This window comes from Haliotis cracherodii, unplaced genomic scaffold (genome assembly GCF_022045235.1).
Source record: "Haliotis cracherodii isolate W230 unplaced genomic scaffold, xgHalCrac1.p SCAF_13, whole genome shotgun sequence".
Classification (NCBI taxonomy): domain Eukaryota; kingdom Metazoa; phylum Mollusca; class Gastropoda; order Lepetellida; family Haliotidae; genus Haliotis; species Haliotis cracherodii.
In genome coordinates this window covers 4,147,884-4,171,458 of record NW_027266268.1, presented here as the reverse complement: position 1 = coordinate 4,171,458, position 23,575 = coordinate 4,147,884, and the positions used below count along the sequence as shown (strand labels likewise).

The window sequence follows — 23,575 nt, the reverse complement described above, 5'->3', positions numbered from 1 at the left end:
GGCAACAATGAATGACCATGCCGGACACTTGAATGGCGATAATAAATGACCATGCCGGACACTTGACTGGCGACAATGAATGACCATGCCGGACACTTGAATGGCGATAATAAATGACCATGCCGGACACTTGACTGGCGATAATGAATGACGATGCCGGACACTTGACTGGCGATAATAAATGACCATGCCGGACACTTGACTGGCGATAATGAATGACTATGCCGGACACTTGACTGGCGATAATGAATGACCATGCCGGACACTTGACTAGCGATAATGAATGACCATGCCGGACACTTGACTGGCGATAATAAATGACCATACCAGGCACTTGAATGGCGATAACGAATGACCATGCCGGACACTTGAATGGCGACAAGGAATGACCATGCCGGACACTTGAATGGCGATAATGAATGACCATGCCGGACACTTGAATGGCGATAATGAATGACCATTCCGGACGCTTGACTAGCGATAATGAATGACCATGCCGGACACTTGACTGGCGATAACGAATGACCATGCCAGGCACTTGACTGGCGATAACGAATGACCATGCCGGACACTTGAATGGCGACAAGGAATGACCATGCCGGACACTTGAATGGCGATAATGAATGACCATGCCGGACACTTGAATGGCGACAAGGAATGACCATGCCGGACACTTGAATGGCGATAATGAATGACCATGCCGGACACTTGACTGGCGTCAATGAATGACCATGCCGGACACTAGACTGGCGTCAATGAATGACGATGCCGGACACTTGAATGGCGACAAGGAATGACCATGCCGGACACTTGAATGGCGATAATGAATGAACATGCCGGACACTTGACTGGCGATAATGAATGACCATGCCGGACACTTGACTGGCGACAAGGAATGACCATGCCGGACACTAGACTGGCGTCAATGAATGACCATGCCGGACACTTGACTGGCGACAATGAATGACGATGCCGGACACTTGACTGGCGATAATGAATGACGATGCCGGACACTTGACTGGCGACAAGGAAAGACCATGCCGGACACTTGACTGGCGACAAGGAATGACCATGCCGGACACTAGACTGGCGTCAATGAATGACCACTTCCTGCGATGTCTGAAGAGATAGAACAGATGCATTTTTGGTCTACGTTGGTGTTGCCGAGCACTATGATGAAACTGCCACTAGTCACTAGAAGTTGTTACCCACCGTGTCTTCTCATTGCCAACTTCCTGAGGAGTCTGAAGAGATGGAACAGATGCATTTTTGGTCTGCGTTGGTGTTGCCGAGCAGTATGATGAAACTGCAAATAGTCACTAGAAGTTGTTACCCACCGTGTCTTCTCATTGCCAACTTCTTGAGGAGTCTGAAGAGATGGAACAGATGCAATCTTGGTCTACGTTAGTGTTGCCGAGCAATATGATGAAACTGCAAATAGTCACTAGAAGTTGTTACCCACCGAGTCTTCTCATTGCCAACTTCCTGAGGAGTCTGAAGAGATGGAAGGGATGCATTTTTGGTCTACGTTGGTGTTGCCGAGCAATATGATGAAACTGCAAATAGTCACTAGAAGTTGTTACCCACCGAGTCTTCTCATTGCAAACTTCCTGAGGAGTCTGAAGAGATGGAACAGATGCATTTTCGGTCTACGTTGGTGTTGCCGAGCACTATGATGAAACTGCAAATAGTCACTAGAAGTTGTTACCCACCGAGTCTTCTCATTGCCAACTTCCTGTGATGTCTGAAGAGATGGAACAGATGCATTTTTGGTCTACGTTAGTGTTGCCGAGCACTATGATGAAACTGCAAATAGTCACTAGAAGTTGTTACCCACCGAGTCTTCTCATTGCCAACTTCCTGTGATGTCTGAAGAGATGGAACAGATGCATTTTCGGTCTACGTTGGTGTTGCCGAGCACTATGATGAAACTGCAAATAGTCACTAGAAGTTGTTACCCACCGAGTCTTCTCATTGCCAACTTCCTGTGATGTCTGAAGAGATGAAACAGATGCATTTTTGGTCTACGTTAGTGTTGCCGAGCACTATGATGAAACTGCAAATAGTCACAAGAAAATGTGTCTTCTCATTGCCCAGGTCGTTTCTTAGTGTAACCCCAGTATGATGTAATTGAAGTAACACATGTTATATTTGGGATAACACTTTCTGAGTAAAGTAAAGTTTCTCGTACTTTTGGGGGTTGAGTCCCTCCCGGGATTCGAACCCACTCAGCCACAGAGGCTTCCACAGAGGGGTACACAAAGTACGTGACTACGAGTTGTCGAACTTTCATTTTTGTGGAAGCCTCGGTGGCCGAGTGGGTTAGATCGCTGACTTTGTGTGCTGGCGATTAGGTGCTCTATCTGGCAGTGTGGGTTCGAATCCCGGACGGGACTCAACTTTAAAGGGTACGAGAAACTGCACTTTACTCAGAAAGTGTTATCCCAAATGTAACAATTGTTACATTTGAGCACTTTCTAAATGACATGGTGTGTTCAAAAGTTTAACGTGTTTGCCAACCATTGTTTCACGGCAGCATCGTGTGCAAGAGATGAGTCTTCAAAAGGCACAATGTATTGTATCATAAAAAATGATTGCCTAAATTCTGAATATTACTTAAACGTACTCCAGAAAACGTTTGGCGAGTCTTACTTAAGTTTATGACCTGTAACCATAATCAACCTCTTGAAACTGGGAGATAGAGAAAAATAACTTTTATCGAAAGAAAATGATCACTTTGTAAACTATCTGACATAGGTGATGAATTCCATTATTTATTTATTTGTCCATCTTTAGAAAACGAAAAAACACAGTTTGTACACAGATTCTACTACTTCGAACGCAATATATGTATAATTAATTTACTTTTTAATAATCAACGATCAGGAACTTTGAGAAAATTGTCCAAATTCTGTAAAATCATCATATCGTTGTTTAAACCTATTAATTAACTCTCCCCCTCATAGAATTGCACATATGTTGCTACCCAAGAGAATCTGTATAAATATGAATGCATGCTCAGCGAAGATGCTATTGTATATATTTATAAGTATATGTATTATGTTGTTGAAATAATTGTGTACCTCTGATGGCGCTGATAGCGGCCTGAGTGGAAATAAAGTTGAGTCCAGTTCAGGTAGGGAAGCCCGAAGTAATTCAGGTTTATTAGGGTGTTAGGCAGGTTGACGAAACCCACTAGCACGACCACTGACAAACCAAGGATCATAATGTACGATTGGAATCTGTCTTCATTGGATCATGGCATACGTTTCGTGAATTTGACGGTGTGTGTGTCTGCGCGCGTACGTGTGCGTGTGTGTATGTGTGTGTGTGTGTGTGTGTGTGTGTGTGTGTGTGTGTGTGTGTGTGTGTGTGTGCGCGTGTATGTGTGTGTTTGTGTGTGTGCGTGCGTGCGTGCTCGCGCTATTGAGAGTGTGCTTTGTGTGTTTGTTGAGAACACAAACACCCAGTCTTTACATTATTATTATTGTTATTAATATTGTTTCTTGTTTTATGCCGCTTTAGCAATACATCGTGCCTATACATTACCGAGTCTTGATCAAACAATCAGTGATTGACATTGTAAACATCGATTTACGCTGTCAGTTGCTAGGGGCCAAATCGAACACATGATCTCCAGGGATTTGTAATTATTATTGAGTTAAATATATATATATATTTAAAAGGAATATGTTAAAATAACGATCGAGACACCTCGTGATGGGCATTTACGAAGTGCATTGTACCATCCAAGAGGACGTCCGTGTCAACATACATGTTCAAATATACAGCATTACGCGTTAGTGATCGGATTGTATCAAACATATAGAGGTGTTATTGTGGAGAAGCAGGTTATGAACATCGGCGGGTACACGACTACTGGGTATTGCGGCTGATTAGAATCTTTGATGAGTTGATGGTGCACAGATGGTGCATTGATCACGGTTGATTGATAGTTGGCGTCTTTTGATGTGGATTGCTCTTTGGAATTCCTAATCTTGAAGTCTGGTTGTAGGGGTTTGATGTTGTCCCACTCTATGCCTTGTTTGTTTGTTGTTTGTTGTTTAACGCTGCACTCGGCAATATACCAGCTATATGAGGCGGTATGTCAATAATCGTGTCTGGACCAGACAACCTAGTGATCGACACCGTTGGCATCGATCCACGCAATTCGGATACGATGACATGCGTCAACTAAATCAGCGAGCCTGACCACCCGATCCCGTTAGTCGCCTCTTACGACAACAATAGTCGCCTTTTACGGCAAGCATGGGTTGCTGAAGACCTATTCCATCCCGGATCTTCTCGGGGCCCAATGTGGCTGGGGTTGTCACAGATATGGTAAAATAAAGCTGATTTAGAGTCCACTTTGGACACTAAGCTCTGATGTTCTTAATGTTCATATTGGGGTAACTCAGAGTCATGTAGTGCGTGAATGATGGAACTCTGTAAATGCAGCCTTTAAATAATCGAGTCTGGGCCATTTTCCCCAGTGGCTAAAAGACCATGATAAGCGTTTAATACCCCTGGGTCCTGGGTCCTGGGTCCTAGGTCCCGCTGACACACATTTAGCCAGGTCACACATTGACTCAGCTGATGCATGGTGTATTTGTGATCTACTCTACTGAGGAATCAACATTTTCGCCCGTGTTGAAATATATATGTGTCATCTACAAAGTATAAAGTAAGCACATATTTACGTTGATAGAAAGACAGGTCTAATCTGCAGGTGCTCTATATGACTTGCAGTTTCAAGAAGTAAAGGACAGGCCAAAGTGCTGTGTCAGGATATCCAGGTTAAAAGCTAGATCAAGGGTTTCAAGGGATAAGATGACGTGACAATATTTTGAACAGCTCCTTCGGTGGTACTTTCAAGTGAACCACCAATTTTTAACCAGTTCTGTGGTCTAATGGTTAGAGTGCCTAACCACTGATCAGGAGGTTCTGGGTCCATTTCCCGTCATCCATAATGCGAGGTTTCAGTTCTTGTCTTCGAGTTGACGTTTGAAACAAGTCCAAATTTAGTCTCAAAAGGGAATTTCATAGAAGGAATGAGGTCTAACTAGGAAAAAGAAAAATCCTCCCACCTGGTCGTACTGTGAACAAGTAAAACTCCATCCCATGTCTTACTGCCCATAGAAAGTATAGATTGGTTCAGTGGCAAGTACCAGCATAGTGCCTTATAATTTGTCAGCGTAACCCTGTTTGAAAACAGTTGAGGGTTATATATTTGCCTCACCCTGAGAACATTCCTCAACAGGTCAACATGACCTCACCTGTTTGATAACTGAGACGCATATGTCAGCAACCGTTTAGAAACGATTGCGTTCGTATCTCCCCCTGAAATGCCACGATCTTCTTAGTGACAGGTATGGTATTGTAGAACCAGCAATTATCAGGCAACCCGTTTTGTTTAGTTTTGTACTCGTGCAGTCGTACAGGAAATAGTGTAGGCATACAGACAACCATGCGTCACACAGACACCATGTAGGCACACAGACAACCATGCGTCACACAGACAACATGTAGGCATACAGACAACCATGTGTCACACAGACACCATGTAGGCACACAGACAACCATGCGTCACACAGACAACATGTAGGCATACAGACAACCATGCGTCACACAGACACCATGTAGGCATACAGACAACCATGCGTCACACAATTGACGCCTTCTGTATACTCTCTCTCCCTGATTTTGTAGTCATCTGTTTTGTTCAGTTCTCTCTCTCTCTCTCTCTCTCTCTCTCTCTCTGATTTTGTAGTCATTTAGACATCCGTTTTGTTTAGTTCTGTACTCTCTCTCTCTCTCTCTCTCTCTCTCTCTCTCTCTCTCTCGGACGGCTAAAACAACAGCGTTAAAACAATGAAATCTTTTGCCAATTTTACTAATCAACCTCTCTATTACAAGCGACAAAACCCGTTCCATATTCAATAAGACTCAATATCATGATCATCTTTGAAATACTGGTAGAAAGAGCATGCTCACTGTACCTCAAAATGCTGGAGCTGCAGGAATATTGCTCGACGAGAGTTGACTGGTGGACTATTGAAGAATTTCATGAACAAAATAATCCTTATTGATTCTATAAGACCAGATCACATTTGATATTGATTTATTTTCAAAGTGTTTTATCCGTCGGTATTACACACACGCATAAAATTATAATTAACAATAGATATGATTGTCTCAAGACAATATGCACCATCTGGAATCGAGACGTTTTTGCATGGTTTCTGGAGACAACGATAACTTTAATGAAAATGTGTCTATTTCCCCTTTTCTTCCTGACCGGACCTCCGATATTTATATTACCTTTAGGGGTACGTGAATGCCGATATATGTATTCCAAATAGGTTTTTTAATTCCGTTTACGGAGTGTGTGATTTTTACACTTTCACTTGGACATTTAAATACTTTCTACGAATGCAATGAATTTTTCCCTCGGGAATTGACGATATTTGCACTTCAAGCATGTTTAAGTATATGAACAAATATAGAGCTCCAAAGACATCTAAAGATTTCTGTTTTGTCCAGTTCTAAATTTGTTTGGGGAATATTGATCAATGACTACAAGGGAGTATATGAGTATGGTTTTCGTCCGCCTTTAGCAAGACTCCAGCTGTATCACATCAGGGGACACCACAACCACGTAAGAATCGAACCCGGGGCTTCGGTGTGACGATCGAACGCCTTAACCTCTGGACTACTCCACCGCCCCGCAATCACTACAATCTCTACAAGCAACATCGACCAAAGTAGGTGAGGTAAGGTGAGATTTAACGTTCCGGTCAAGATTATTGCGCTTAAGTAGCGACCTGCACGAGTGTGTGTGTGTGTGTGTGTGTGTGTGTGTGTGTGTGTGTGCGTGCGTGCGTGCGTGCGTGCGTGTGTGTGTGTGTGCTTATCCGGAGAAAAGCCTATTTTACAATGCTAGCCCACCGGGATACAATGCCACAGTTTAACACGAATACCTCACTCAGACACAGTATACTCACTCCGTGCCCACCAGCCCTTAATGCCGAGCGCTAGACAGGGTAACAACAAGTACCATTTTTTAACGTCAATTGGTATGACGCGGCGGGAATCGAACCCCGGGCCTTCCGCTCTACAGGCAGACGCTCTACCACTCGACCACGGAGGCCTTCTCTTACAAAGAAACATACACCCGGCGATGATGGCGTCATTGACAGTTTCCCAAGGGAGGACAAAACACTTGCTATTACCAACAGCTTTATTGACGTTTCTACATTACAGGTGAATGTGGGTCCTTCTTATGTACATTTGACGTCCTCTGGTTTCATTGCATTCACCTCGGCACACTGGACTCGGTCAACGGGGTTCTCCCTGTTTTTCGGGTCACCGCAGTACATGTTCTTGAAACGCTGAAGACAGGAGGAGAGTGAGTGAGTGAGTGAGTGAGTGAGTGAGTGAAATGGATAACTATCGCTCTTTGGGTAGTACATGATACTACTTCGGTCACTGTTTAATGTGTGATAAAATATGCAAGTAACACAGGCAATCAACGTTTAATTCGAACCCATGACTACCGGAATAAGTAGCGTGAGTGATTGCTGTGTTATGCCGCTTTCACAATATTCATGTCAAATCTGGACAGGGTACACCAACAATGGGCTTCCTACAAATGAAGGGAACCGACGTGACGAGTGAACGCTTGAGCATCTGGTCTATGGGCATATGGGAAGGTATTCGAAATGAACGTTTATATTACTAAACCAGTGACATTATCACATGTCATGAAATTACAATACTGATATCGGAGAGTGGTGTGTGTAAAGGGACTTATATAACTTCGTTAAAACTATATCTTAATTAAGTAAATGAAGAAAACAATGGTTAACACTCCTTGAAAATAATGACTTGGTTTGTTTGCGAATTATTCGCATTATCGACCTTCTTTATATCCTGACTGTTGATTTACTTACAGTGTATTGCGCCGATAGGAAGTCGGCATTGGTGAAATCTGAAAATTAGATGAAAAAGTAAGTGAATGTTGCTTTACGTCCCTTTAAATTCCAGCTAAATCGCGATTGTCTGTTAATAACCATTGTTCACACGGGATTAACTCCATGAGCAGCGACTCACGCCGTCGGGTACGATGACACATGGTCAGACAGGTCCCAAATTGTTTCCATTTGACCCTATGCGGCTCTTTCGAAATACACGATGTTTCAGGCACCTATTGTTGGTACCTGTTTAGTTGGACTTCAGGTTCATGCGTTTATTTTAGTAGGTAATGTTGCAGGTTGGGCACCTTGAATCAAACTATTTCACAAATCATTTCGGACACTAGTTTTACTTGGGCACAAACACAATGTGGCGTTTTCATGATGTTCTCTGTCAGTTTAGTTCGTCATTCCGACGTTGTAAGACAGGGACATTGCGATCCACTTAGCCTGTTCTGGACAGAAATGTTACTGTAATAGATATTTCATGGTTCATTAAATCGTTAGACGTTACACTGAATGCCGCCCGCTGAAACCACAAGCGAAAGGACACAAATCTTAAATATATCTTACTTAATGTCTTGAAGTCGTCTGCGGTCGCAAGGCCATCTTGGTTGGCGTCGAATAATTTGAACATGAATAGGCCGTATTGGTCGGAGAAGCCGTACCTACACGTCCATCTCGTCACGACCTCCCACTCTTGCATGATGCAAAGGTCATCTGCAGGTCAAATTATAAAATACCAAGTTTTTTCTCAAATATCGTGCTCCACAATCATAGCCATATTGTTACCAAACACAAAATGTAGAAATGAGGCTAAAATATGTAAAAAAACCCTGATTTTAGACGTTTTCAGGAAACGTTTTTTCTGATATTTTAACATGAGCACGGGTTTGACCTAATATGGTATTCTTAAGAATAAGGAAAGCTGGAACAAAGAAAAGGTAAAACATCCTCAATGTTAGATTGCAGCCTCAGATGGTGGAGTCTTTTTTACTTTTTCTACGGTACTTGATCATGCCATTAATGTAATAAGACACAACCGACCTTCCAGGTTATGAAATGGTCGGTCACTAAACAGAGATTACCGTCGTAGTTGTAATACAGGACGTCTTTGGCGACGTCACTGCCGTCCACTCTGCCGTCGCCGTTGACGTCGTTGTCCAGCAAAGCAGCACAGAACTTCCCCACAAGCTGCTCAGGAGGGTTGCAGTGGTTGATTAGGTTAAACCCAAACCTTCAAAAGTGAGTGAGTGAGTGAGTGATAACAGTTACCGATCAAGACCACCCGGTAAATTAATTCGCCCTTTACGACAAGAATAGATTGATGGGGATCTGTTCTAACGGATCCCCGGGGATGTTTGGTATTATGGGATGTAATCGTAGTAATTGTAGTATGATAACAGCTTATTTAGAATATTTTTCAAATCAGGTGTTACAGTTTGGGTGAATGTCTTGATATACCTCGAGAAACCACAGGTCCCACAGAAGAGGAGGGCGGACACGGTGAGTCGAAGGGCAAGCATTCTGTGAAATAAAACACAGGCAAGTAATAACGTTTCTATTTGACAGGACCTGTGCAGTGTCATTGCGTATGAGCTGAGTAGCAATGTATTGGTCGATAACACGAACATAAGTCACACCATCGGGGTACACAGTTCATCAAACTGAATGTTTTCTCAGTTGTCACACAGGATTGTTGTTGTTAAAACCGGCAACCACATCAAACCTGATCAAAGCGGCTTCAAGAAGGGACACTCATTGATCATATATTAAGACCCGAAAATGAAATAAAAAAGCTCAATTAAACAGGCAATACCCTGCAGTCGCAGTATTTCTGGACTTCAGCAAAGCCTTCGACATGGTATGGCATGACGGAGTCCTCACAAAACTAGCACGAAATGGAGTTGAAGGAAACATGGCAAACTTCACAGACAGCTTCCTGCTTACCAGGTCAATCTGATCCTATGTCACTGGACAATGGCAGCGTTATACCCCTAACCCTCTTTAACATCATGATCAATGATCTATATGATAATGTCAACTCATCTACCCCAACTTCTAAATTCGCTTATGACGGAGTAATATGGATCACAGACAGAGATATTTCACAAATAGACGACTGGGACACCCGTGCCCCCTAAACACTTAAAACAGCAACATAATCAAGCAGGGCTTTCGGAAACAATTTATCCACGATGTGTTAGAGGGAAAACCCATTAATTATAGTCGTTGTATCAGGAGTTATACTCTCTATGTGATATTGTCAAACGGTATCATACCAGCGGGAATGAATAAGTTAATTACATCTATACAAGATTATCATTGAACTGTGTTGTAAGGTAGTTTAGTAAAATACGAAAAGTACGAACCTGTCTGAATGCACTGGATAACGACTCTAGCTTTGGCCAGATCCGTTTTAGACTATTCACACTGCAGCTAGCTCCGCCCCAATTGGAGGTAGGCGCTTGGAGTTTTGCCAGGTGAGGGTCCAGAGGAGGGGTGTCCACGTTTTGCTAACTTTAGCTGAGAATCGTGTCCGTTTACGCTTTTACAAGAACTAAACAAAAGAGAGAGTACAGAACTAAACAAAACGGATGACTAAATGACTACAAAATCACAGAGAGCGAGAGAGAGTATACGGAAGGCGTCAATCGTTAGTAACAATCATTTGGGCATCTGGCCAAGACTTATTATTTACAGGCAACCGCTTCAAGTGCGACGTTAAACAACACAGAAACAAACATCAGGTAAAGGCTCTGTCCAGTCGGTATTCGAGTTATGGGTCAAGTTATGCCTTGACATTGTATCCTTCCAACATTCGTTTTACTGCAGTGCTTGCCGAGTTGCATGTACATCGAGGTTCTCACAAGGGAGAAAAGTTCGTTCGTTGGACTTGAGTGTATTAAAACAATCAGCTGGAATTTGATACATCCATGTAAGCAATACTATTGCTAATTTTACAGTGAAAAAAGTTCATCCGAATTATATAATCTAAATAAATCCCGAGCTGACAAGAAACAATACATTTAGCCATTTCTCCTCACAAATGTGCAAGAGAAATATTTCCATCCTCAACGCTCGAAAATCGTAGAACAGACTGAAATACTTGATTTTTATGACATCAAAAATTAGATTTTTAAGTCAAATATTTTCTATCTATTTATTAAATAGGAAAATGTACTTGCATGTTTCTGTTTTTGTTTTCAGAACGACGTGGATCTGTGTTAATGAATCAAGGTAAGAGTAACTGGATTAAAGAGAACACCAAAGGCGCTTCTACATAATTGCCATTTCTTGTCCACCCTAAAACAAACCAGACCCAATAAAGCCTGTACTTAGACACGCCGGATAGGGTGTCTGCATACGAAGAAACCTTTGGGATTTTGAACTACACACACGAAGTAGACCTTTCATTGCCTTTGATGTTACCTGAGTTGTTTTGAGGCATCATAGATGCAGCCCATTGAGTTGTTATTGTTTTTTTGATAGATTAACTAATCAACATCAAACATGATCATTGCAAAATATATTTTTAAGTTCAAGTGTCAGTTACGAAAGTCGAAGATGAGCTCGAGACATCAGAAGTAGATGGCATCAGAAGTTTATTCCAGCAGCTTGTGGAGGTAGATGTCTATGTGCAGGAGAGGCTATTTTCAGACGCTATAGAAGAAATCGTGACTGGATTTCCTGGCGCTGCTTTGACAAAGACGTGTGTATCGACTGCTTCAACATTAGGCGACATCGTCACAATGGTTAGCAATGACCACAATCAACCGCTTTTCAGAATGACATGAAGGTAAGTGTCGTTCATAAATTAAATAATCTGTTACAAATATATTACCACAATAACACAAATAAGGTGAGGTGAGATGAAATTGGGTTTAACGTCGCGTCCAAGATTATTGCACTTATATAGCGACGTGCATGCACGTGTGTGTGTGTGTGTGTGTGTATGTGTGTGTGTGTGTGTGTGTGTATGTTGTGTGGCTGCTTGTACTAGTCAGGACTGATGCCGATATATAGTGCTAGCTCACTGAGATACCATGCCGCAGTTTAACATGAATACCCCACTCAGACACAGTATACTGACTCCGAGCCGACCAGTCCTTGTTTTAGCCCCTTAATGCCGAGCGCCAGACAGGGTAACAACAAGTACCATCTTTTAACGTCTTTTGGTATGACGCGGCCGGGGATCAAACAGCGGACCTTCCGCTCTCCGGGCGGACGCTCTACCACTAGACCACGGAGGCGGTCTAACACAAATAATAAACAAACAGTAACAAGTTTACTAATACTTTTATTGGATGTTCTTTTACTAGATGCATATATAAAATACAGAGTGGATAAGAAATAGCCATCATTCAGCAAGATTTTGTTTTTATTGAAGATGTTTATTGATTTGAAATGTCATGTGAACCATGGTTCAGTAACACATAGTAATACTAATAATGTGTTATTATGGAAAGTATTTCAAGGACTGTTGTTATTATTATAATATTTATTCATTTCAGGTGAGGCAGACTCTAGCGAGCATCCACATCTTAGCCAAAGTCATCTCTTGATCCCATGCCATCTATGTTGGATGAAGAGGACATCAAACTGGAGCTCATGTAGTCTCCCAGATGCCAACATTTAAAACGCGTCGAACAAGAAGATCCGTTCTTCCGGAGAGACCGACCATCAGACAAGGCCTTTTCACAGCGGATGGTTAATACTTCGAACAGTTCCTGCTGAAGGATGACTGAGTGGACAACAGAATGCTGATCTTCGCCACTGACCGCTCTTGTTGCATGTGTCTTCATCTTATCTATGTCATCAATGTAATGTTTATTATGTAATTAATGTATATAAATGTTTTATTGTACAGAATATAATATTGTATACATAAATCATGAAATGAATTGCCAATAAATGAAGTGAAAGAAGTAAAAAAAAGTTTTATATTTTATCAAATTGACAAAATGGTCGGAGACGGTATGTATATATAAATGCACACAGAGTTGAACATATCTGTAGTCATACACCTAAAACAGGATCAGCTTGGTACGAAATCTGTATTGACTGGCAAGATAAACATGGTTGAACCTACATGTATCTAGTTTAATAGCCTAATTGGTCAAATGCACAATGTCGACCTGTTTCACCTCCCCAAACTCAGAAGGTATGCTTCGTGTGCTCTAACCCCGGACAGGTCGGCTGAAGAGTTCTGTGATGACAACACTGAAGGGGTATTCTATTGTTCAGCTGGACAGACTTATACTTGTCATAAGTCGCTTTGACCTGGACACAGGGCATTTGTACTTGGTGGCACATTCTTGACTTCACAACGTCCGGCAGCCTCGTGCTATAAACGTTCACCGAATCTCGTTATTGAAATGAATGACAACTAGATCATGTCTGCATGACAGAGTGGATATCTAAAGGACATGGTTATCGATATGCCACAATGTCTGATTTTATGATTGCATGTTCGTCTTTATGACGGCATGTATTCCTGCGTGGTATAAATGAATGCTTGTCCGTTTGACGGCATGGTTATCCGTGTGACTGCATGGTGTGACGTGAGAACGCTTTTCTGTATGACTGCATGGCTGTCGTTCGACTGCATGTTTTCCTGTACGACAGCATTTTTTTCTGTGTGAATGTATGACTGCATGGGTAACTGTATGACTGCATGAGTGTCTGTATGACTGTATCGTGTCCTGTCTTACTGCAAAGTTTCCTGTAAGACTGCATGGTTTCCTGTATGACTGCATGGATCTCCGTATGACTGCGTACTTGTCTTTTTTACATCTTGGGTGTCTGTATGACTGCCTGGGTGTCTGTATGACTTCTTGGGTGTCTGTATGACTGCTTGGGTGTCTGTATGACTACTTGGGTGTCTGTATGACTGCTTGGGTGTCTGTATGACTGCTTGGGTGTCTGTATGGCTACTTGGGTGTCTGTATGACTGCATGGATCTCCGTATGACTTCTTGGGTGTCTGTATGACTGCTTGGGTGTCTGTATGACTGCATGGATCTCCGTATGACTGCGTACTTGTCTTTTTTACATCTTGGGTGTCTGTATGACTGCCTGGGTGTCTGTATGACTGCTTGGGTGTCTGTATGACTTCTTGGGTGTCTGTATGACTGCTTGGGTGTCTGTATGACTACTCGGGTGTCTGTATGACTGCTTGGGTGTCTGTATGACTGCTTGGGTGTCTGTATGACTGCTTGGGTGTCTGTATGACTTCTTGGGTGTCTGTATGACTGCTTGGGTGTCTGTATGACTGCTTGGGTGTCTGTATGACTGCTTGGGTGTCTGAATGAATGTGTAGCTGCCACTTTAACTACAGGGTCATCTGCATGGATTTGTTTGCGTGCATTTGTGTCTGTGACCGTTGTGTCTATATGACCGTTGTGTCTGTATGACCGTTGTGTCTGTATGACCGTTGTGTCTATATGACCTTTGTGTCTATATGACCGTTGTGTCTGTATGACCATTGTGTCTGTATGACCGTTGTGTCTATATGACCGTTGTGTCTATATGACCGTTGTGTCTGTATGACCGTTGTGTCTATATGACCGTTGTGAATATGTGACCGTTGTGTCTATATGACTGTTGTGTCTATATGACTGTTGTGTCTATATGACTGTTGTGTCTATATGACCGTTTTGAATATGTGACCGTTGTGTCTATATGACCGTTGTGTCTATATGACTGTTGTGTCTATATGACTGTTGTGTCTATATGACCGTTGTGTCTATATGACCGTTGTGAATATGTGACCGTTGTGAATATGTGACCGTTGTGTATAAATGACCGTTGTGTCTGTATGACCGTTGTGTCTGTATGACCGTTGTGTCTGTATGACCGTTGTGTCTATATGACCGTTGTGTCTATATGACCGTTGTGTCTATATGACCGTTGTGAATATGTGAGGCTGCATTGGTACTATCTCTATAATATGTGTTGCACTCAGTGAATGGTTGAGTGCTTACAGTGTGTATTTCTGACTTTATGCTTCATATTTGGTAAAATAACTAAGAGTGCATGGCAGTCAACAAACAATTAGGCAATTCCGAAACACTCATGGCTGCCCCTACCTCATCCAAAAAGTACGTATAAAAGTTTGCCACACATAGTGATGCCTGACTGTGGGTACTTCTACAGTGATTCATATTTTCCATACATGGTAATGCATGATGCACGTATAGAGATCACAAGCTGCACCAATCTGCACCGTGACTGTGCATCACGACATACACTCATGCCATCCGGGGATCATCATTTTTCATATTTACTCACAATACCTTAAGTATATAAATATTTACGTTGATAGAAACACAGGTTCAGTTTTCTGCGCTCTAAATGACTTGCAGTTTGTAGAATTAAGGGGGAAGGGGGAGGGTCATGGCACACTATCCACAGTGTACAAAATATCCAGATTAAAAACTGTTCACGTCTCAAGGGTTAAGATAACGAAACAGTATTTCCTGCGCCGTTGGAGTAGGTGAATGGGTTGTACATTGGCCAAAGTCGCCCTGAATGCGTACAGAATGTGATGTCTGGGATCGGATCCGAGGTTCGCCCCGATTGACAACATGAGTGATTGACAACCTGAGCAACGATCTACGCAATTGAGATTGGGATTTTATAAATGACATCTCATACGAGAGAGAGAGAGAGAGAGAGAGAGAGAGAGAGAGAGAGAGAGAGAGAGAGAGAGAGAGAGAGAGAGAGAGAGAGAGAGAGAGAACGAACATGTAACGGGTTTTGTCGCTTATATGAAGTAATTGTCAGTAAAAGATTAAGTAAATAAGAGAGGGAGGATGCTTGATAGTAAAAATGGCAAAAGATTTAATTGATTTAACACTGATTTTTTAGACGTCCGTGAATCCCATTCTTGCAAAATGGCCGGAATTGTGCTAAAAGCGGTGCAAAACCCTACTAACCCTCAATGTAACGGTTGCATGCAAACATTCAATTAAACCCCAGATTCTTATTTTCTTGTCTGATACCCGAACAAAAGGTCACCACGACCGACGGTACACTAAACGAATATCAGTGTTTAGTTTAGACGTAGAAGGCACTGCCGGACCAACACGGCAAATAATCCCAGCACTAAATATTGCAAATACGTACGGATGTGCGTCCTGTCTAGAGCCCCACTTTGATTGATAGGTTGAGTTTGCTGACTAACAAGCAAAGCAGGGCTCTGCTCCAAGAAACTAACCCACCAAGCCTGGCTCTGCAGTTGCTCGCTAGAAGGGTCGAGAATGAAGGTGAGCTCGAAATGAACTGGGCATCCACTTCGGTTTAAAGCTTTGTTAAGTATTATTAACATAGAAATCCTAATCAGTGTGAGTTATATAGAATGTCCATTTTTTTGCTGTTGATGTCTGTTGTCATGTGGTTGACTTTAAATCTGTTCAGTTAAACTGTGCTATTCAAGAATGTTTTAAGACCTTTTTGTGAAAATGTTCGGGAAAATTGTGTTCTTATGTTAGTGTGTATATCACTCATTATCATTCGTTAAAATAATTTATCAATATCACCAACGTAATGTATGTATAATAAATAACGTTTTAACGTCTTGCAGAATTAGTGTGAATATATGTTTTGGGTATTCTTCATTGTTTTGTTGTGCTGCTAAATAACAATATGCCTTTGGAGTAAAAAACTAAGCTTTTGTAAACCCAACACAGATGATGTACAGAGCGTTGTTGTGTCTGGCCCTAGTCGTGGGTTCTGTCTCTGCCATGGAAAGCTGGTTCAGCGACAACAAGATGACAGAATGCGGCGACTTCCAAATCCAAACCAAGGGCAGGTGGGAACGACAGATTAGTATTTAAATTCCAATAGTCGTACATTTATAATAACTACAGCGTGTAAGTACCAGAACGCCTCGTGTGTCAGTCTGCTGTGGGAGAAAAGAATGAAGTGATGCACGTGTTAGACGCTTACCACTCTTGAGAAACCCGCGAGCACTGGTATGGTGCTGCAAAACCATGGGTGATAGTTAGAAGGAATGTGGGATTCGAACCCACGACAATACGGCCCCGGCACAAAATATGAGACACACATCTGCATATCTTAGACAACTGAGCCACTCGTGCTCCGGTCTCTCGTTGATGTTATTGTACATTTATAACGTCATGCTATTTTAATAGAAGCGCCCTGGCTTTGGCGAAGTTTTACTAAAGTTTTATTTTACCGACTCTGGTGGTTATCCAAAGAAATACTACCGGCTTGGCAACGGTTTGGTTCCATAACCGTACCAGGATACGCTGGTAGTGATCAGATTTTGATCTTTGGTTTGTCAGCACCATCTTCGTGCTCGTGGAATTCAGCAAAATAGTTATAGCCTCCGGTCTGCGTTCCTCTTAAGGTAATCAGAACTTATCTTCTTACCTGGTGGGTAGGATATGATCATCGTTTCGCGAACACCATGTCTCGTCACACGTGATAGTAATTTAGGAACGCATGCTTATTATGTAGTGGGAATCGTGCTTTGAGTCGCCCCTGACAACCATGAGCTACTGGGAACATTCTGGTACCTAGGGCCCCCATGCCGTCAGAGTTTCAGTACCAATAATATCCAAAGAAAACAAAGCAATTAAAAAAAAATTTTTTAGAGTGAAAATATTTTAGCAGAGAAAAACAGTTTCTACCTCAAGACTAAATCTTGGTTACATCAAGTCATTTTTCTTGTATATGTGGGATTTTGTTTATTTTAGGTCCGGTGGTTTAATGTGTGAGTTAATAAACATAATCTAATGTGACGCCTGACTCCATCATTTTGTATTCTCGCAGGCTCTCCAGCAAACCCATGACTGATGTTGACACGCGTCAACTTCTGGCTGACATCAAAGCTTTCGACACCAACAAAGATGGCTACGTCACTTCCGCCGAAACGAGGGACCCAACTGTTGCAGCTACCTTCGACAGTGACCTTAACCGTAAGTATTTGTTCAAAAACAGGTTATTCAGAATCACATTACGACCTTGCGCGATCACTACTTTTGCTACATTGGCTTGACACCTTACCCGACGGTGTAGTGGGAACACATTGCAGCCTCTGGAGCTACTCTAGAAGCGTTATACGTAATATTTCCAATCCCCAAATAGCAAAGGTCTTGTGGGCTCCCCTGCCATAACTCACAGTGCAGAGTTAGTCCCCTTTGCTGTGCAAGGATCAGCCGATCGTTCTTTTACATTCCGCATTCACTCTGATGATGAGACAGCAATACATCCGTTTGTGTATTAATGTGAGTGATGGACATCTACAGCCTGCATGACATAAATGTTACACGCCGACATATGACATGAAGTTAAAAACAAATTACTCACCTAAAATGCTACAATGAGGTGCACAAGGATGAGACATTCATCTGCGGTGCATGAATATGTATAAAGTGCCGATCAAGCAATTCATCAAAATCTTTCTGTTTCATACACCATAATATATCCAAATATCGATGTAAACCGAATAATATCACACTAGGAATAACCACATATCATGGTTTGCTCTGTTTGAAATCCTTATATTGACGATACCTTTTTGTCCTCATTATGATCATTTTATTGGTGAATGTTTTTGTTGTTGTTACCAGACTCCGGTTTCACTGATGTGACGTTAAATCATAACACGTTATTAACGATATGAATACATTTTATACACGAGGCATACGATCAGTCTTTCAGGAGGCCTCGTCGTACTGATTTTATGAGCGCCTCATTCGGTTTGTCGACGGTCTTTTTTTAAAAACCGCGGTGTTCTCAATAAATATGAAATTGCCCCATATCTTTAATAACGTCCTGTCTGGATTTGGTTTGTTTGTTTTGTCGTTTAACGCCGCACTCAGCAATATTCCAGCATTATCACTGCGGCCTGTAAATAATCGAGTCTGGACCAGACAATCCAGTGATTAATATCATGAGCAATTGGGATGTAATTGGGATGGATGACATGTATCAACCAAGTCAGCGAGCCTGACCACCCGATCCCGTTAGTCGCCTCTGACGACAAGCATAGTCGCCTTTTACGGCAAGCATGTGTTGCTGAAGACCTATTCTACCCCTAATCGTCACGCGTCTCCTGTCGGGAATATTCTATAATTGATTTACTTCCGTTCGTATATTGGTTGATTAAAGACATTGTTAACATTGAAATCTGTTCACATTTGTTTAATGTGTTAATTGCAAAATGTGTGTTCGGCGGATTTGTAATGAAAATAATAAAGGAACATTTTTAGATAATCGTATTGTAGCGAGTATTAGAACGTCGTCAGGGATTGACAAATACGCTGGCCCACATAAAACGTGGCAGTAAATCAGAACAACGAATTATAAAAAAGGGTAAGTCGAATTGATTTGTGGAAAATATGAAACGTATACCCACGAGCGACGGATCCTTGCATAGCAAAGGGGCACAAGTCTGCTCAGCGAATTATGGCAGCTGAAACCAGATGACCTTTTACAATACAAATACAATCATAGACGAATATTCATGTATAACGATACAATTAATATATGGATATGTATTTCTTTTGTCTATTTATATTTTTCTTGGGCCGGTGATGTGTCTGCGACAATGTACTGATAACTTTTGAAGAAAATGTGTCCAACTCTGACGATATCGTATGTTCTTGTCTTTAGCAGTTAACGCTGCGGTCGATCGTTGCACCTACATTTCGTAGATCTTGTCTTCAACAACTGACGCTAAAGTCGATCGTAACACAAATATTTCGAATGTTCTTGTCGTTTACAGTTATCGGTTTGGTCGATCGTTGCACCTGCATTTCGTATGTTCTGGCCATGAGCAGCCAACACTTTGGTCGATTGTAACACATGCATTTCGTATGTTCTTGTCTTGAGCAGCTGAGGCTTTGGTTTATCGTTATACCCACACCTCGTAGTTAACGCTTTTCTCGATTGTAACACCTACGTTTCATATGTTGTTCTCCTGAGCAGCTAATGCTTTGGTCGACTGTAACACCTACATTTCGTATGTTGTTCTCCTGAGCAGCTAATGCTTTGGTCGATTGTAACACCTACATTTCGTATGTTGTTCTCCTGAGCAGCTAATGCTTTGGTCGATTGTAACACCTACATTTCGTATGTTGTTCTCCTGAGCAGCTAATGCTTTGATCGATTGTAAAACCTACATTGCGTATGTTGTTTTCCTGAGCAGCTTATGCTTTTATCGATTGTAACACCTACATTTCGTATGTTGTTCTCCTGAGCAGCTTATGCTTTTATCGATTGTAACACCTACATTTCGTATGTTGTTCTCCTGAGCAGCTAATGCTTTGGTCGATTGTAACACCTACATTTCGTATGTTGTTTTCCTGAGCAGCTTATGCTTTTATCGATTGTAACACCTACATTGCGTATGTTGTTCTCCTGAGCAGCTAATGCTTTGGTTGACTGTAACACCTACATTTCGTATGTTTTTTGTCGTGTGTAGTTACCGCAGGAGTCGATCGTTGCACCTTCGTGATGATTGCGAAGAAGCGATATGACATCAGCACAGGCGTCGCAGCCCGCCTCTTCGACCTTCAGGACTCCAACAATGACCTCATGATAACCGTAGCGGACCAGGACGCGGCTGCCTTCAAATTGTTGGATAAGGATGGTGGGTTCACGATAACTTGGCAAATATTGATGTACCAAAGTTTCCCATAGACATCCACTCTCTACATTTTATAGTCACATTGTTTAAGGAGCACGGATGATTCAGTCACCTGATGCAAAAAACGAAGTTCACTGAATAGACTTGCATCTCGTTGGCATGCAAGAATTACATGATCATTGGTTCGAATCCCAGATTCTTAGCTTACCTCTGCTGATAGATTTCATCCAAAAGCATCAACAGTGTTTTGAACTTCGAACATAACGAAACAACAAAACGTATTTATTTGCTCCTTTGAATTTTCTTTAAAATGGAATATATAAAATATATAATTCATATTAGTTGGTTATAATGGCGTTTGTTTCAGTTTTCGCAAGCCATTTGACGGAAAACCCAGCCAGAAACACACATAACACCGCCAGCTCCTCCAGCTCGACACACACATCCAGCAAGCAGAAACAAACATAACACCGCCAGCTCCTCCAGCTCGACACAAACATCCAGCAAGCAGAAACACACATAACACCGTCAGCTCCTCCAGCTCGACACAAACATCCAGCCAGAAACACACATAACACCACCAGCTCCTCCAGCTCGACACACACATACAGCAAGCAGAAACACACATAACACCGTCAGCTCCTCAAGCTCGACACAAACATCCAGCAAGCAGAAACACACATAACACCGCCAGCTCCTCCAGCTCGACACAAACATCCAGCAAGCAGAAACACACATAACACCGCCAGCTCCTCCAGCTCGACACAAACATCCAGCAAGCAGAAACACACATAACACCGCCAGCTCCTCCAGCTCGACACACACATCCAGCAAGCAGAAACACACATAACACCGCCAGCTCCTCCAGCTCGACACACACATCCAGCAAGCAGAAACACACATAACACCGCCAGCTCCTCCAGCTCGACACAAACATCCAGCAAGCAGAAACACACATAACACCGCCAGCTCCTCCAGCTCGACACAAACATCCAGCAAGCAGAAACACACATAACACCGCCAGCTCCTCCAGCTCGACACACACATCCAGCAAGCAGAAACACACATAACACCGCCAGCTCCTCCAGCTCGACACAAACATCCTGCAAGCAGAAACACACATAGCACCGCCAGCTCCTCCAGCTCGACACAAACATCCAGCTAGCAGAAACACACATAGCACCGCCAGCTCCTCCAACTCGACACAAACATCCTGCAAGCAGAAACACACATAGCACCGCCAGCTCCTCCAGCTCGACACAAACATTCAGCTGGCAGAAACACACATAACACCGCCAGCTCCTCAAGCTCGACACAAACATCCAGCAGCCAGAAACACACATAGCACCGCCAGCTCCTCCAGCTCGACACAAACATCCCGCAAGCAGAAACACACATAACACCGCCAGCTCCTCCAGCTCGACACAAACATCCAGCAGCCAGAAACACACATAGCACCGATAGCTCCTCCAGCTCGACACAAACATCCAGCTAGCAAAAACACACATAGCACCGCCAGCTCCTCCAGCTCGACACAAACATCCAGCAAGCAGAAACACACATAGCACCGCCAGCTCCTCCAGCTCGACACAAACATCCAGCAAGCAGAAACACACATAACACCGCCAGCTCCTCCAGCTCGACACACACATACAGCAAGCAGAAACACACATAACACCGTCAGCTCCTCCAGCTCGACACAAACATCCTGCAAGCAGAAACACACATTACACCGCCAGCTCCTCCAGCTCGACACAAACATCCAGCAAGCAGAAACACACATAACACCGCCAGCTACTCCAGCTCGACACACACATCCAGCAAGCAGAAACAAACATAACACCGCCAGCTCCTCCAGCTTGACACAAACATCCAGCAAGCAGAAACACACATAACACCGCCAGCTCCTCCAGCTCGACACAAACATCCAGCAAGCAGAAACACACATAACACCGCCAGCTCCTCCAGCTTGACACAAACATCCAGCAAGCAGAAACACACATAACACCGCCAGCTCCTCCAGCTTGACACAAACATCCAGCAAGCAGAAACACACATAACACCGCCAGCTCCTCCAGCTCGACACAAACATCCTGCAAGCAGAAACACACATAGCACCGCCAGCTCCTCCAGCTCGACACAAACATCCAGCAAGCAGATAAGAAATGTGTAAATGCAAGATTGATGAGACGTCAGCATGCAATAAAGTGTATTTGTTTGCCTGCAGGTGATGGCCAGGTGTCTGTATGTGAAGCCTTCCAGGGATTCATGGCCAGCCTGGAGGATTTGGAAAACAAGGTCTACACCACGGAGGTATTTCATGACGCGTCAGCAATATTTTACCTTTGCTGCGACATTGTATTTTGTACTGCTCCGCATTTACTTTCCCGCATCCGATGATACCTAATGCGTAACTAGGCCTGACGTTTTCATCAGGTTCTAAGGTAAATGGTTTGGTAACAAATGAGGTATAACATGTCCATGATTCTATGAAGTTTGCATTCTGAAAAGAGCTTGTAGATGTCGTTGCAAAATCAGCATCAGACTTCAGTAGAACGTGATGAAGGCGTGAATCCTAGCTATGTGTTAGCGATCAGTAGATGTCGGGTAGTAAAGCGGCGCAATACATAGCTACTATTTCCCATCTAACTTTTTAGCCCTGGACCTAGTCATGCTTAAATAAACTTAAGAAAAAGCCTTACAATTTTCTCTGCAAGTGTTATATATAATTAGCAAAAGAAAACGAGAATTACTGGAAAGCCCACTCTTTCTGTTGACACAGCTGAAGTATACCAACATCGCCTACAAGTACAGGAAACCCCCTCCCACATCCTAATCCGCAATGTTCTTCATTGCAACAAAGGGGCCGACGGTCACGTGACCGCAAGGACGCTAAATGTAATGCTTTGTTAATAAAGTGATACATACTCATCTGTTGCTTGGACTTGTCCTATTGCCTTGATGTACATACGCATACATGT

General features: G+C 42.7%; 2 protein-coding genes across 2 annotated transcripts; one reads left to right on the top strand and one right to left on the bottom strand.

Moving 5' to 3' along the window:
• Window positions 1–7,251: 7,251 nt before the first annotated feature.
• LOC139458754 (uncharacterized) lies at window positions 7,252–9,499 on the bottom strand. The gene is made up of 5 exons (XM_071240167.1): window positions 9,438–9,499; window positions 9,062–9,210; window positions 8,547–8,693; window positions 7,953–7,990; window positions 7,252–7,391 (listed from the first exon to the last, which is right to left on the bottom strand). The coding sequence occupies exons 1-5, from the start codon at window positions 9,497–9,499 to the stop codon at window positions 7,281–7,283; spliced, it is 507 nt and encodes a 168-aa protein (XP_071096268.1). The 3' UTR covers window positions 7,252–7,280.
• Window positions 9,500–16,665: 7,166 nt separating this feature from the next.
• Window positions 16,666–23,479, top strand: LOC139458753 (uncharacterized). Its single transcript, XM_071240165.1, has 5 exons — window positions 16,666–16,787; window positions 17,774–17,919; window positions 20,430–20,597; window positions 22,822–22,907; window positions 23,377–23,479. Exons 1-5 carry the CDS (start codon window positions 16,666–16,668, stop codon window positions 23,428–23,430), a joined length of 576 nt encoding a protein of 191 aa, XP_071096266.1. The 3' UTR covers window positions 23,431–23,479.
• Window positions 23,480–23,575: the final 96 nt, after the last annotated feature.